General features: G+C 36.9%; 1 protein-coding gene across 2 annotated transcripts in view; it reads right to left on the bottom strand.

The window, feature by feature from the left end:
* Positions 1 to 567: 567 nt before the first annotated feature.
* Positions 568 to 13,626, bottom strand: part of LOC107690606 (inactive phospholipase C-like protein 1) — a 69,821-nt gene continuing 56,762 nt past the window's right edge. The window contains exons 4-9 of one of the 2 annotated variants that reach the window (XM_016488979.1): positions 11,293 to 11,655; positions 7,761 to 7,964; positions 6,149 to 6,224; positions 4,456 to 4,565; positions 4,332 to 4,379; positions 568 to 3,495 (exon numbers count right to left, since the gene is read on the bottom strand). In XM_016488979.1, coding sequence (XP_016344465.1) covers positions 3,328 to 3,495; positions 4,332 to 4,379; positions 4,456 to 4,565; positions 6,149 to 6,224; positions 7,761 to 7,964; positions 11,293 to 11,655 — 969 coding nt within the window. In that variant the 3' untranslated portion in view covers positions 568 to 3,327. The remainder of the gene's footprint in view (positions 3,496 to 4,331; positions 4,380 to 4,455; positions 4,566 to 6,148; positions 6,225 to 7,760; positions 7,965 to 11,292; positions 11,656 to 13,626) is intronic. The other variant, XM_016488980.1, reaches the window with a different exon arrangement.

Raw genomic sequence — 13,626 nt, forward strand, 5'->3', positions numbered from 1 at the left:
CACAAGGCCTTAGGGCAAATAGCATGTTGCAGTGACAAATGAGATATCTGAGGTCAGTTACACTTTACACTGAAATGGATTTCATTAGATACACACATAAATTTGTGGAATATAATTTGAATTGGCTTGTTTGTTCAGTATGACAGACAAAAAAAAGGATATATTTAAGCCATGAAGACCTGAGAAATATATAATTTTATCTTGGGAGATCAAAATGAAATCACAAGGAGTGCAAAGTTTTTTTTTTGTTTGTTTCTTGAAAATGTAATTGTGTGCAAGTTTAGACATTTGAGTTAAGTGTTTGCGTATATTAATAAAGCACACATACTTAAAATACTTTAAATTCTTGATTAGATGCTATAATGCAATTAAGTCCAAATAAGCATCTGGTACACATAAGAAATATTTGAATAAATAATTACAATAGGCTTGACAGGCATGAAATAACTTCTGTAGTATAGCAACAGGCCTGCAATAATCCTCGGATTTTAAAGACTGGAAACAACTCCACCTGCTGGTTACTTTTAATATTTTCCCATGGTCGTTATTGATAGCTACCGTTTCCCCACAAAATAATATTAAGTAGACTGGATAAGCGTCCTATTAACAAACATACCCAAACACAAGCCATTAAATGGCTAAAGAGCTCCAGCAGTATTGATAAGACACAACAGTTACGGTTAACAGAAGAGACAGCAGTCAGTAAAAGATAGCTTTATTTAGTCTGGGGCACATCTGTGTTACATCAACTTGTTAATGTTATAAAATACAAAGCATCATTTCAAAATAAAAGCAACATAGCTTTGAAGTTTACTTTGTTTAACGCACGCTTGTCACCTTTAATAAATACTCTCCATTTATACAAGGACAACTACTGCTAACAAGAATGAGACAAAATATTTTAAACAATATATTTAATTTTTAAGAGTCAGAGGAAAGGCAGACACAACAAACGCACAGTAACCACACATGGGGGGAAAAAGCAGAAACGACAAATTAGGACAGCTGGATTAATGCTCCTCATTAAACTAGTCATTATGTTTAACGTCAAACAGCAGAGTAATATTGCACCGCCTGAGATGTTGACCACTACCTAATACTGCAGGAATCAATAGACCAGTCCAAATGGATTGCTCTGTTTAGTTTAAAGTGCACCTCAATGGGGTTCATTTTGCTCGTCATCGACCCTTACGGACAGTGACACTTTGTATTTGTATCCGATTGCTCATAAGAGTAATTGTACCCGTCTAAAGTGAGACAACTCGCTTCACATGTCTGATTGGTCTCAAGAGCCATCTCAACTGGAACGGAAAGCTAATACTGTGAATGGGTATTCATTATTTAGATTTTGGCCCCTATACAGGTACACAGATCCTCTGGGTTACAGGTCCAGTGTTACAAACGCACGGACGCATTATAATGGGGACAATTAAAGATATAATATCTACAATTCTCTTATATAATTCACAAAACATTTTTGTTCACTCTTTAGCAAACAATTTGTTTTTAAGGAACACTTTAGGAATCAGTACACATTCAGTTCACACGTGAACACGCACAAAAACTGTCACAGAACAGGCATGAATTGCTCGCCCTTCAGTCAAAAACAGAGAATAGGAAAAGAACAATGGCACAGACAAAGGAAGATACATAAAAGTAAATACATAAAAAGTAGTAAAGAACAGTCCAAAGTAGAGTAAAAGTGTTAAAAAGGAGAGTAAAGACACAAAACAGGACGTTTGCTCATCTGGAAATGTTATGCCTTTTCTCATCCCATTCATTATCGATTTCTACATATTCACTGTTGTGAATATGCTCACTTGGTCTTATAAAATAAAATGTCTAACATCAACCAACAGTAAGGGTTTCGTTTAAAAATAACTGCCCAAATCGATCAGGCATCAGACTGGTCACATTCAGAACATGTACCACTGAAACATCTCACACACATTTACATTAGCACCCTTGCACTCGTACGTTCACATACGCACACAACGTACCAACACTTCTACTTGTCTACCATAAGAAAAATAATATATATATATAGTTTTCCAATCTCACATATCTAATTTGTTACTCTGTTAACATGAAAAGAAAAGGTGCAAACTTCAAAAACTAGTCTATTGTAAGTGTCTTTGATGGCAGTAGACAAAATACTGCCAATGTTTTTCTTTGTCTATCACAACACTGTCAAATGTTACACAATGAAAGTTGTAAAACTGTTTATACTTTAGATTTTTATCTACTTTAGTCCTCTCAGTGCTTAAAGCTGTTTATAATAGTTAGTTATTTTTTAATCAAACAACCGGCAGCAATTCTTGCCATGTTAAGTAGCATTTTTGTCTTTGTTATGACAAAAAAAAGTGACGATGACCATACCAGTGGACTCATTGGAAGCCTTCATCCAATCAAGCCAAGGAATGTGTGTTAGAAATAAAGTCACTTTTCACCTAAACTGTAGTTCATTATTTTGTAACATTGTTCCAATCCCAGCTGAACTCCGTACGCGTTACATGGATATGTGGTGTAATCGGTACTTGTCGTCCCATTGAGTAACCGGCTCAGTTAACACAGTTAGGGAGCACTGAGCAGTATTTTAACAAAGCCTTCTTGAGTTCATTCTGCATTGTTAATGAGCTGAAGACGATCCGTGTCACTGGAAGATGAGGATATGGTTGCCTTCAACGGAGAGGCGCCAGTTATATACCCTACACTTTGGACTGGCTAGGGCTTGGGGGCAGAAATGGTGCTGTCCTGCTGGTGGGAATCACCTGTCAATCAATTTGAGTGATAGCACAGATGAAGATACAGCCCTGAAGATGATGCAGACTAATGTCAGACCTTCTAAAAGCATTTCTGAGATGTGCTAACCTGAGTAAACAAACCTCACGCTTTGGTGGTTTTGTCATGAACTAGGGGAAAGACTAACGAGTCTTCTGTATTTAACATTAGTTGCAGTTTTAGATCTATACATCGAAAGAACATTTCTAGTCTGTGAACTGCAAGGAGTATGCAGGAACGTTTTTCATTCCAGCGAAATCTACACTGTTGGCATCAGTCATTTAATATCACTGAGGAATTCGCTTTAATTCCTTTTACGTCCTTCATTCAGTATGTCTTGATAAGAAAATTCCTTATTTTGTCCTCAAATAACATCTGGTCAATGCTGAGCTAGAACAAGCACCCACTTCAATAAAGGACAAATGTCCCGAATAGCATCTGTCCATCTGAGACACCTGTATCTCTGTCCTTCTGTCTGTTCAACAATCAACCATTCATTCACCTATGAATAAATGCTCTCTCAATGCCTATGCATGTCTCTGGGGCTCAGATGCGACCATTGCCATGGCTACTGCCACGTCTGGAGGACAGGCCATGAGGGGTGTAATGACCGTCAGAGGTCAAGATCAGGCCGGACACCTCACAGGCCAAAGCCAGCTGCCTCAACGTATCCAAAGCATCTAGCTTAGCACTGCGCAGGAGGTCACACTGACCCTAAAAAGAGAGAGACATGAATTACATGAACCAGGTTGGTTATGAAGTTCAGTTAGCTACATACATCAATTAGCTCTGGTGCATGAATTTGATTAGGTTCACAGTCTGTGCATTAGCAGTGGGATGACTTTTTAAGCAGGTTTCATATTTACACCAGTAGGTGGCGACAAGTGACTGTCTTTTTGAGTGAATCATTGAATCATTAAATCACTCATTCAAACCGATTTGTTTAAAAGCACTGATTCATGACTGATTCTTCAGGAGTCAGTTACTGAATCATTCACTATGTCAAAAAAAACACCCCATCTATTTCATAAATCTTATTTTCATGGATTTTACTATGAACAATTAATTTGTGTTTTGTCACTTGTATTATAGTCACTTGGATGTGCTTCACTGCAAAGTATTTCATACACAAGTCACAGCAGGAAAAATTTGCCTGTTGGGAAATGATAATGAATACTAAACGATTTTTTAAACAAAAACATTTTATTAGTGGACCTCAGCGGGAAAAACGAAATAATTAAAAATGTATGTCCTCTTTAAAGGACATAGAAGATTTATTGACTAAAGCTCTAAAAATACAGCGACTACTAATAATAGCCAAACAACAAGACTGTGAAGAGACTTGGCTTTTCATAGCTTTTATGGCAATGTCTCTTGTTTATAGTCCCAAGTGTAAGGTAAATGCTGTTGCATAATCTTTTAACCCATAAACTGCATAAACATCAAATGGAACTGAAACCTGAATTTCCAATCGACTAAAACCGACTAGGACCTGCTCATTTCAAAAGTCCACCGCACACACGCTGTATTTATAAGGTCAAACAACTTACGTTTGCAAGATAGAATTTCAAAACAACAGAAGCCTTTCTCCCTTTCGTCTAAAAGCAGAGTGAAAACATTATCCAAAAATTCAAGGCTATTTGAGGGAGGGAAAGAGAAGTTCACGCTATTTACCTTCAGCACAGTGATGTTCCAAGCGAAACTTTCCACAGCTTTACTTTGTTTACGGCCTTTTAGATTTTCCTTTTCTCCCAACCTGGCCAGGTCTTCATGAAACACCATTCCTAAGAGAACATATAACAGAAAACAAACACATACATAACATGTATCATTTTATCTTTTTTTTTTTCTCTGGCTTGAGATTTTTAAAATGACATTTATGGTGCAAACATGCTTCTGCAGGAACTGAGCTGCCAAATAATGGATGATATGTACTCATTCATCCTCTGGTTAGATAATATTGTGCTTCCCGTGATGAATCTTGGCATGGCCTCTGTAAGCTGCCCTTTCATTCCTAATCTGCTGTGTTGTCTGTACTCGCTCGCTCTTATTTCATCAATATACCCTCATAAGGACATAAGAACAGAGTATTTTGACCTAAGTGCCTCGGATATGTGTAATTGGGGGTAAAAAATATTTGTGTGAGAGATAATGAGGCTAGAAACAGAGAGTGAGGATATTCTAGTACTTGTAGAAAGCATTAAATTATCTTGTCATATCAGTTTCTCAAGATTTTAGAGTAGTAACTGTATAACTGCAGTATTTTGGTAGTTACCATGGACAAAACTGTAATTTGTCGAGCTATCATAATTTAAAGTACTTCAACAACAGTCAAGCTACTCTTTTGAAAAAGTAGTTACTGTGGCTGTATTACAAGCTACTAAAAATATAGTAACAAAATACAATTTTCAAATAAACTTATGAATTATTACTATTACTATTATTATAATATTCTAATATATTTTTTATTTACTAATAGTTAATTGATCATTTTTAGCATAAAAACATTGAGGGGTTTAATTAAGGAATGTCAATTAGGGTGACAGATCATACAGATTACGAACTTTTAAAAACACCTACATTTTTTTTTAACCTGGGTTGCAAACACAGTGATAAAAGCACCATTTTCTACATTAAATATAAAAAGGAAGACAGAAAGCTCCATGCAGGGACTGTGAATGATTTATTTAAATGGTGAATCGTTTATTTACATGACACCGCAAGAACGAAAAGAGTCACACAAAAAAGACTTCCCAAAGCTACATTCTTTGAATATTGCGTCGACTAACTTGGTAATAAAGCTGGGCGTCCAATTTCACATAACAGTGGTGTTGTGGTTTGTCATGCTACAAAAACAAATACGCTTTGGAAAAAAGTTTGTAGCTTGTTACTGGAAAAGCTACAAAAAAGAGCCATTGCTTGTGGGATGAAAAGTGTGTGACATTTCAAGGGACCCCCAGTGGTGGGGGACCTACTGCGATTTTGCCAAAGGGGGGCCCCACGAGATAAACAGTACCAGTGACCCCGATTTATTAGCAACAGCCCTGCTGTCACACTACTAGAAAATGTAATTAACAGCATCACTAGTATAAGTACCTCATCAACACTGGATACTGTGTAGACTTACATCATTTCAAAACAACTCTCAGAACTTTTCAGGATAAAAGGCAATGTTTCAAAGTGTTGATAGGGGACTGTGTGTGTTGTGGATAACAGGATCTACTTTGAATGCAAATTTGAAAAATCTGTGAATTGTTTCTCAAGACTTTCACACATCCTCTGGGGCCTGACTGGAACATCATTCGGTGGAAAGAAAATACAAAGATGATTAATCTCCACTCATCTTCTCCCCCACACCTCTACTCACCTTCCTTCTGCACTTGTGCGATTCTCTCATGCAATCCTTCTGCATTTTCTATCAGCTGTTTGTTGGAAGCGATGATCTGAAGAAGGATGCAGACAGGAACTATATTATGATCTGCTCATATATTTTAATAAGATTTTTTTTCAGAAATAAATTAATACTTTCATTCAGCAAAGACACAGTGCATTGATCAAAATGACAGTAAAGACATTTACAATGTTACAAAAGATGCCTATTTCAAATATATGCTGTTCTTTTGAATTTTCTATTCATCAAAAAAAGTGCTAAAAAGAATCTGGATAAAATGCATGAGCAGTACAACGGTTTTCAACACTGATAATAATAAATGTTTCTTGAGCACCAAATCAGCATATTATAATGATTTCTGAAGGATCATGTGACTGGAGTCAGAATTCAGCTTTGCCATTACAGGAATAAATTACATTTTAAAATATATTAAAAAAAAAAAAGCAGTTTAAAATGTAATGATACTTCATAATATTACCGTTTTACTGCATTAAAACATAAATGCAGCCTTGGTGAGCAAAAGAGACTTCTTTCAAAAACATGAAAACATTTAATCAATCCCAAAACTATTCAACAGTATAGTACACATACACAAATTTTATGAATATTAATATAATTTTTGTCTTTGTTATGACAAAAAAAAGTGACGATGACCATACCAGTGGACTCATTGGAAGCCTTCATCCAATCAAGCCAAGGAATGTGTGTTAGAAATAAAGTCACTTTTCACCTAAACTGTAGTTCATTATTTTGTAACATTGTTCCAATCCCAGCTGATGAGACTTCTTTCAAAAATATGAAAACATTTAATCAATCCCAAAACTATTCAACAGTATTGTACACATACACAAATTTTATGAATATGGCTAAAAATATGAACCCAAAGGACTAATTTCCTCAAAAAAAAATAACCCTGCTGATCTCACGTCTCCCAAAAGAATGAGAAACTGCTCATAATTTTGCATGAAATTCTTCTATGACTTATCCCAGCTAAATTATACATTATTCATTCATTCATTCATTTCATAGGTCTATACTTTTACTCTATGCAAACTACTGTCTCATTTCTGACATAACATAAAATGCTCAAACATTACACATCTGAGAACTCTATTATGAACTATGGAAAAGAGATCTTTAAGCAATAAAATTCTGAGAAGACCCCTGCTGCCCTCTCTCACAGTGCAGATATTTATAAAATGCAGTCCTGCCAGTCAGTGCTGTCAGAACCCAGAGTCAACCCACAGGGAGAGACAGAGAATGAGGGAACCAACAAAAGGAGAGGAGGAGGATGGTGACTAAAGCCTGAAATGTCTTACTCACTCCGATGTGCCTGTTCTTACTCCCACACACATACACGTGGGATGGATAAAAAGACAAATGCCATTGTAATGGCAGGTAATGCAGGTAATAGCCTAACATTTAGGAAATGGTTTTATCTGCGCATTAGTGATGCCTGGGAAATTTAGCATAAGCATAAAGTTGGCCTATTATAGTCTATGAAACGGAACCACTGACAGCCCAAAAGAAAAACAAATGGCAATGATGCATGACATTAAAATAACCTACATAAATGGCCGTCTCTTACCGTGTCATAACCATTTAGCAGTTTACGAGTGGCATCAGTCAAGTTTCCCACCGGTTCCAGGCATGGGTAACCTTCCTTCAGAGTGAGTGTGGCACTTGGGGGCCCATCTGGACTCTGCAGCCTCGTGGCTAAGCTCTGGATGCACTGCTTCAGTGTGGCCATCGGGGGGAGCCCACACTGCTCTTTAAAAGCCACTGTGGAGCTCTAAAGAAAGAGAAAACATGAACACACAGGCACACACTTGGTTAACACAAATATTTCAGTAAGTCCAAGAGACAGAGATAAAAGTACGTAACAATACGATAAGCACAAAAATGTCATGTTAATAAACAAAAGAAACATAAATGCATATTTCCAATTTTGGGCTAGGGGTAGCATGTTTTTGAGATGTCTCCTGTGCTCACTGTATTTATTTGATTAAAAAAAACACAGTAAAACAAACATTGTGAAATATTATTTCAACTTATTTTAAAATATAGCTTATTCCCGTGATGGAAAAGCTGAATTTCCAGCAACCATTACTCCAGTCTTCAGTGTCACATGATCCTTCTATTATGCTGATTTAATGCACAACAAATACTTCTTATTAAGCAGCACAACTGCTTTCAACATTGATAATATTTTTGTGGAATACATTTTTTTCTCTAAAAGACAAAGTTTGAAAGAACAGCATTTGTTCGAAATAGAAATCTTTAATAACATTATACATTACATTATACACTTTTGATCAATTTTATGTAACCTTGCTAAATGTATTTATTTCTTATAATATTCTTTTAAAAATAAAAAAAATGGACCCCAAACTTTTAAATAGTATAATACAGAGTACTCTAAAAGTATACGATCACAACTGCAAGATCTCGTCAAAAAAAAAAAAAAAAAAAAAAAAAAAAAAAAAAGAGAGCCAAGAGTCTGAAACCTTGAAAAATAGTGATATTTATATTGTTTGACACTGACTTTATTATGTAAAGCTACTTTACATAAGCCAAAATAATGACTTCTTTCCTTTATACAGACAGATAAACCTGTACAATTTAACAGCTTTCTGTGTCTGCATGACTGTTTACTGTCAAAGGCCTCAGCTAATCTCATTTCAGCTTTTTATCATACATTTCCCTTCATTACATTGTGGCAGATAGAGAGCCCATTTCTAATTTCCACCTGACAGAATCACACACCCACAGCCGTGATTAACAAAGCCATTTGGAGATGTACGTGTGTGTTAAGGGGGCTTCATGTGGGTGATGATTAGTCTGTATATCTATGTTTATCTGTATGAGAAAGAAGTCCATGTATGCTGGGAATAAAGTGGACATTGTTGTGGCTCAGATATATTATACAACAAAATGGAATGGAAATGAAAGAAAAAGGGACCAGTGTGTACAGTGACCCCATGAAGTATTTAGACAATGAAAAGGTATGAATGTCATTGCATTATATATAATAAAAAAATATATCAAACCAAGTGGCTTTTAATTCAAATAATGACAAGAATGCCTTTGGGCTAAAATTATCAAACAAACAAGTCTGTTACCTGTGGTGTGTGAGGTAAAAGATTCATAATCCTACCAAAAAGGACCATTGGATCAGATGGTTAACAGAAGGTAAGACTAAAATAAATAGTTTTTGGAGCTGCTGTCTGGTTGTGTGTTTATCTCTGAGATCAGCAGGTTTTGTGAACACAGTAATTATGGATGTGGAGTAACTCCTCTTCCTCAACACACTGCGATGGCAAATGATCCTGGCCCTGTCACCTGACCCCACAGATACTCTACCCTCCATCCCTCCTCCCCTTACCGTCACCCATAAATCATACCTCAACTTCACATAGTCTAGGTCAGCAGAACTGTTGTGTGTTGCTTGGTTTCATTTCTAGGGCTTGAAAATCCAGATCAACACATTGAGATGCTAGAAATGTGTTTACAAACCCCAGAAATGGCAAGTGAACTCAGGTTTGCTTTTACAATGGATGGCCATACTCCAGTGAGGAGGTGTCTGGTTTTTACATGTTCAGAACTGAGACCTGCAATCTAATGTCATCTGATTATTAAAAGTCTGTCAGTGACTGTATCAAAGCATTGCAACAAGTGAGGTCGAATCTTCAGGTGAGTGGATTTAGGATGTGAAGTTATTGTTGTGTACACTGCAAGCAAATGTTTAATGAAAAGGAAAAAAATATGTTCATCCACATAATGTCTCGTTATAATATCTGTTTTCAGTGTCTGACATGGCCATGTTATTAGTGAGCGACACATATTTACAAACAGCACCAATGATCTGCACGAGCCACTGAACAGCACTAATAGCACTGACAAAAAGCTACTTAATTGTTTTGTTCACTATTTCCAAACCATTACATTTAGACAGCTCTGACTGGGAGAGCCAGCCGTCAATCTAGATGGACCAGTGCTACCCTGACACTAATGTGGCCTCATCCAATCACAAATACATCCATTTAAAATTAAACACATTAGTAAAAGCTGCACCCATAGAATATGAAAGAATATAAAATATTTAGAAATACAATCAAATATTTAATTATAAAATGTTTAGAAATTATTCCAATAAAATAAAAATAAAAAATTATTTACTATTTATTTAGCTTTTAGATTATAGGATTCTATGCAGTGCACTGATAACTTTTAAAAACTTATCAGGATGCTAGCCCCCAGCACAGCCCCAAGCATAAAGCAATAAACTTTACATTTTTGACAGGAATGAAAACAAGGCTGTGATGGATAGAGTTGCAGTAGGTCCAATGGGCTGTACTGTTATTAAACAACATACCGATAGTTCAGCTGATGAAACGCCTTTCTAAATAACTTTCAACAGAATAATAACTTCATAAAACAGTTTTGAAAGTTATGAGGACCTTTATACAGTGTGTGATTTTGCAAAGACTGCAAGTCTATCCCTCACAGTGTTGTTTTCATCTGGGTTAAATTCACCAGTGTCTCTAACCTGATTAAGATCTATAGTTAAAAAAAAAAAACTCTATTCATCATTTACTCAACCTCATGTCATTCCAAAACCATAAGACACAAATTAAGATATTTTTTATGAAACATGAGAGGTTTCTGTTTCTCCTTTGAAAGTACAGGCATGCAAGCCTAATTTGAATCTGTTCTTTTTATGAAGCTATTGCATGTCTACACACAACTTAAACCGCTTGAATCTTATGGATTCATTTTACGATGCCTTTATGACCTTTCTGGATCTTTGGATCAGTCTGTCTTTGAAGAATAATCAAAGTTTTATGGGTTTGGAACAACGTGAGGGTGAGTACATTTTCATTTTTTGGGTGAACTATCCCCTATTACCAGCAAGATTTCCTTGATCATCCAGCATCACATGGAAAAAACCATGCTGGCTGACCAGCACCAAACCGCACTAATCTACATAAACCAACCTGAACCAGAAAGGAAATTCCTACATGTGTAACCTGGTCTTTTCAGCAGGGTGTGGCTGCTAAGTAGTGCAGAAGTCAAATTGCTAGTATTACTGTTGTCTGAACATGCACAACCTCCCTTACCAGTGCATCCTCTCGCAGGTCTGTAGCTTCTCGCAGAGGTCCGCTGGCTGGGCGGAAAGTGTCATCCAGCACTTTGATTCCCGTGTTACGCAGAGTGACGTACTCTCGTCCACGCCGTGCTCCTCTCCTGACGGACAGACCCCGTCTCTGGGCCTTTCCCCCACCTCTGCGGTTAGTGATGGCGATGTGTACAAACAGGCTGCCGTGGGGCAAAGGGTCTCCAGCGAGGCCCAGCAGGGGCACATTGCGGTATCCAGGCTGTAGACACTCAAAAGCAATGGTGTACTGGCCAATGAAGTCATCACCTATATAATCATCATCCAGAACTACGAAACGCAGCAGGGCTAGTTCAGGCATGTTCACCTGAAAAGAGAAAACCGTAAATGTAATTTTTGGCCTCTTCAGGTGTGCAACATTCTACAGATGCAGCTGTACGGAGAATTAAATATCTAGGGTGTATAAACAGACACTTAACACATGAGCAGACATTCTGAAATATGAAGCATGCAAAATGTAGTGCAGACCACTGAGCCAGACGTGCCACTGTAACACCGCAGAATATGGTAGTTAAAAGATCATTTGCATAAAGCGCATTCCCACAGTCTCATCTATTTAAATATGGAAATGTTTAGCATGCACACACAATATCACCTGGACATCTGGCTATGTAGGACAAACACACACATTAATAAATAAGGACACAATTTAACAAAATCATAGGCCTACATCTTGCACACCATGAATAACTGCGGGACTGTTACAGACTGAAACAACTTACAAAAATGATTGTGTAACTATTGTTAGAAGTTCACATAACCAATAAGCATACCCACATAGTAACAAATACACTGAAAATAACAGGAAGTCTGTATTTCGCTGCTTCCTTTGTGTCAGAAAAACAGGAACAATGGTACCTGAGAGTAATATCACTTAAATTACTAATTTGCGCATCTCCAAAAGAAAATGTATCGTTATCGAGAGATGTGTGTGTGTGTGTGTGTGTGTGTGTGTGTGCATATTCATGATATGTAGATGTATGTATACACAGCATGTAATAACACACACACACAAAACAAGTGAGACACAAAAGAGTTATGTCACACTGAATATGCATATTCATACTAAGAAAATGAAAAACAGAAAATCTGGCAGGAAAACACAGACAACAAAGATAAAACGCCTCAGCTGGCAGCAGACACCCACATAGACGCCTGGACACAACTCATGCAAGAGAAAATAGTTCAAGACAGGTATGCAGCATCTCAGAGAACCTGCTTCAAGCTTCTGTACATGGACAAATTTAATGAACTCTACAGACAAAACAGTTCTATGATATTACCATGTTTTTGGACATGGTAATACCATGTTAATACCATGGCTGTATGTTGCTGTAATAACAAAAGAGTACCAAATAAGTATTGTAAATACAATGGTACATAAATTATTACAGTACAGAAAGGATCGTGCACACACCTAGGTATGACAAATACATGTATACTCTACAGAGACATTATATAAAGACCATTATATAAAGAGTTATATAGCAAATCTCAACTGCTGAATTGCTAGCATCTTTGCAAACTGCAAGAGTATTAATATATTATCACCCAACTCTAATCTGTTAAATGCGGCTATTGGGCATGAAGTTATTAAAATGTCATCAAACAACATCCTGATTTTCTGTAAAGCTGCTTTGAAGCAATGTGAATTGTGAAAAGTGATACACAGATAAGTATGATTTGACTTGACATTGTGACTGGCATCATTAGGGGTACAGAGCTCTCAGTTGCTTATCTGTTTAGTGAAAAAGGCCACAGGAAGAGATGTAAAAGCATTCTATCAGATCCCACCAGGAGATGCGCATTTGCTCCTCTGTCTGTGTGTGTGTGTGTGTGTGTGTGTGTGTGTGTGTGTGTGTGTGTGTGTGCGTTTGTTAGCGGGACTCTGATAGGTGTACCACTCCCATGACTTATAATTGTATGACGTCCTTGAGCTCCAAGCAACAAGAGACAAACAAATGCAAACAACAAGAGGCACAATCCCCCAGGACAGAATAAGTGTGTGCGTGAGAGATATATTTGTGATTTCACTGGATCCTTCTCAAAACCTCCTCTTCAAATAACCATATGGCACAGTATTTGCTTTAAATTACAATAGCAGGGATTTAAATTTATAAGCGCTAAGGACAAGTCTCACCCACAATTTTTATCACTGTCTACTTGCAATGCAATGTGTATGATGTAGAAACCCATCCAAAAGGCACATATCTACCTTTATACTAAACATGGAAGTACAGTGTCTGGAGATTCATATCGGAAGACTGTTGTTTTCTAG

Source organism: Sinocyclocheilus anshuiensis, unplaced genomic scaffold (assembly GCF_001515605.1).
Source record: "Sinocyclocheilus anshuiensis isolate Anshui unplaced genomic scaffold, SAMN03320099.WGS_v1.1 scaffold1709, whole genome shotgun sequence".
Taxonomy (NCBI): domain Eukaryota; kingdom Metazoa; phylum Chordata; class Actinopteri; order Cypriniformes; family Cyprinidae; genus Sinocyclocheilus; species Sinocyclocheilus anshuiensis.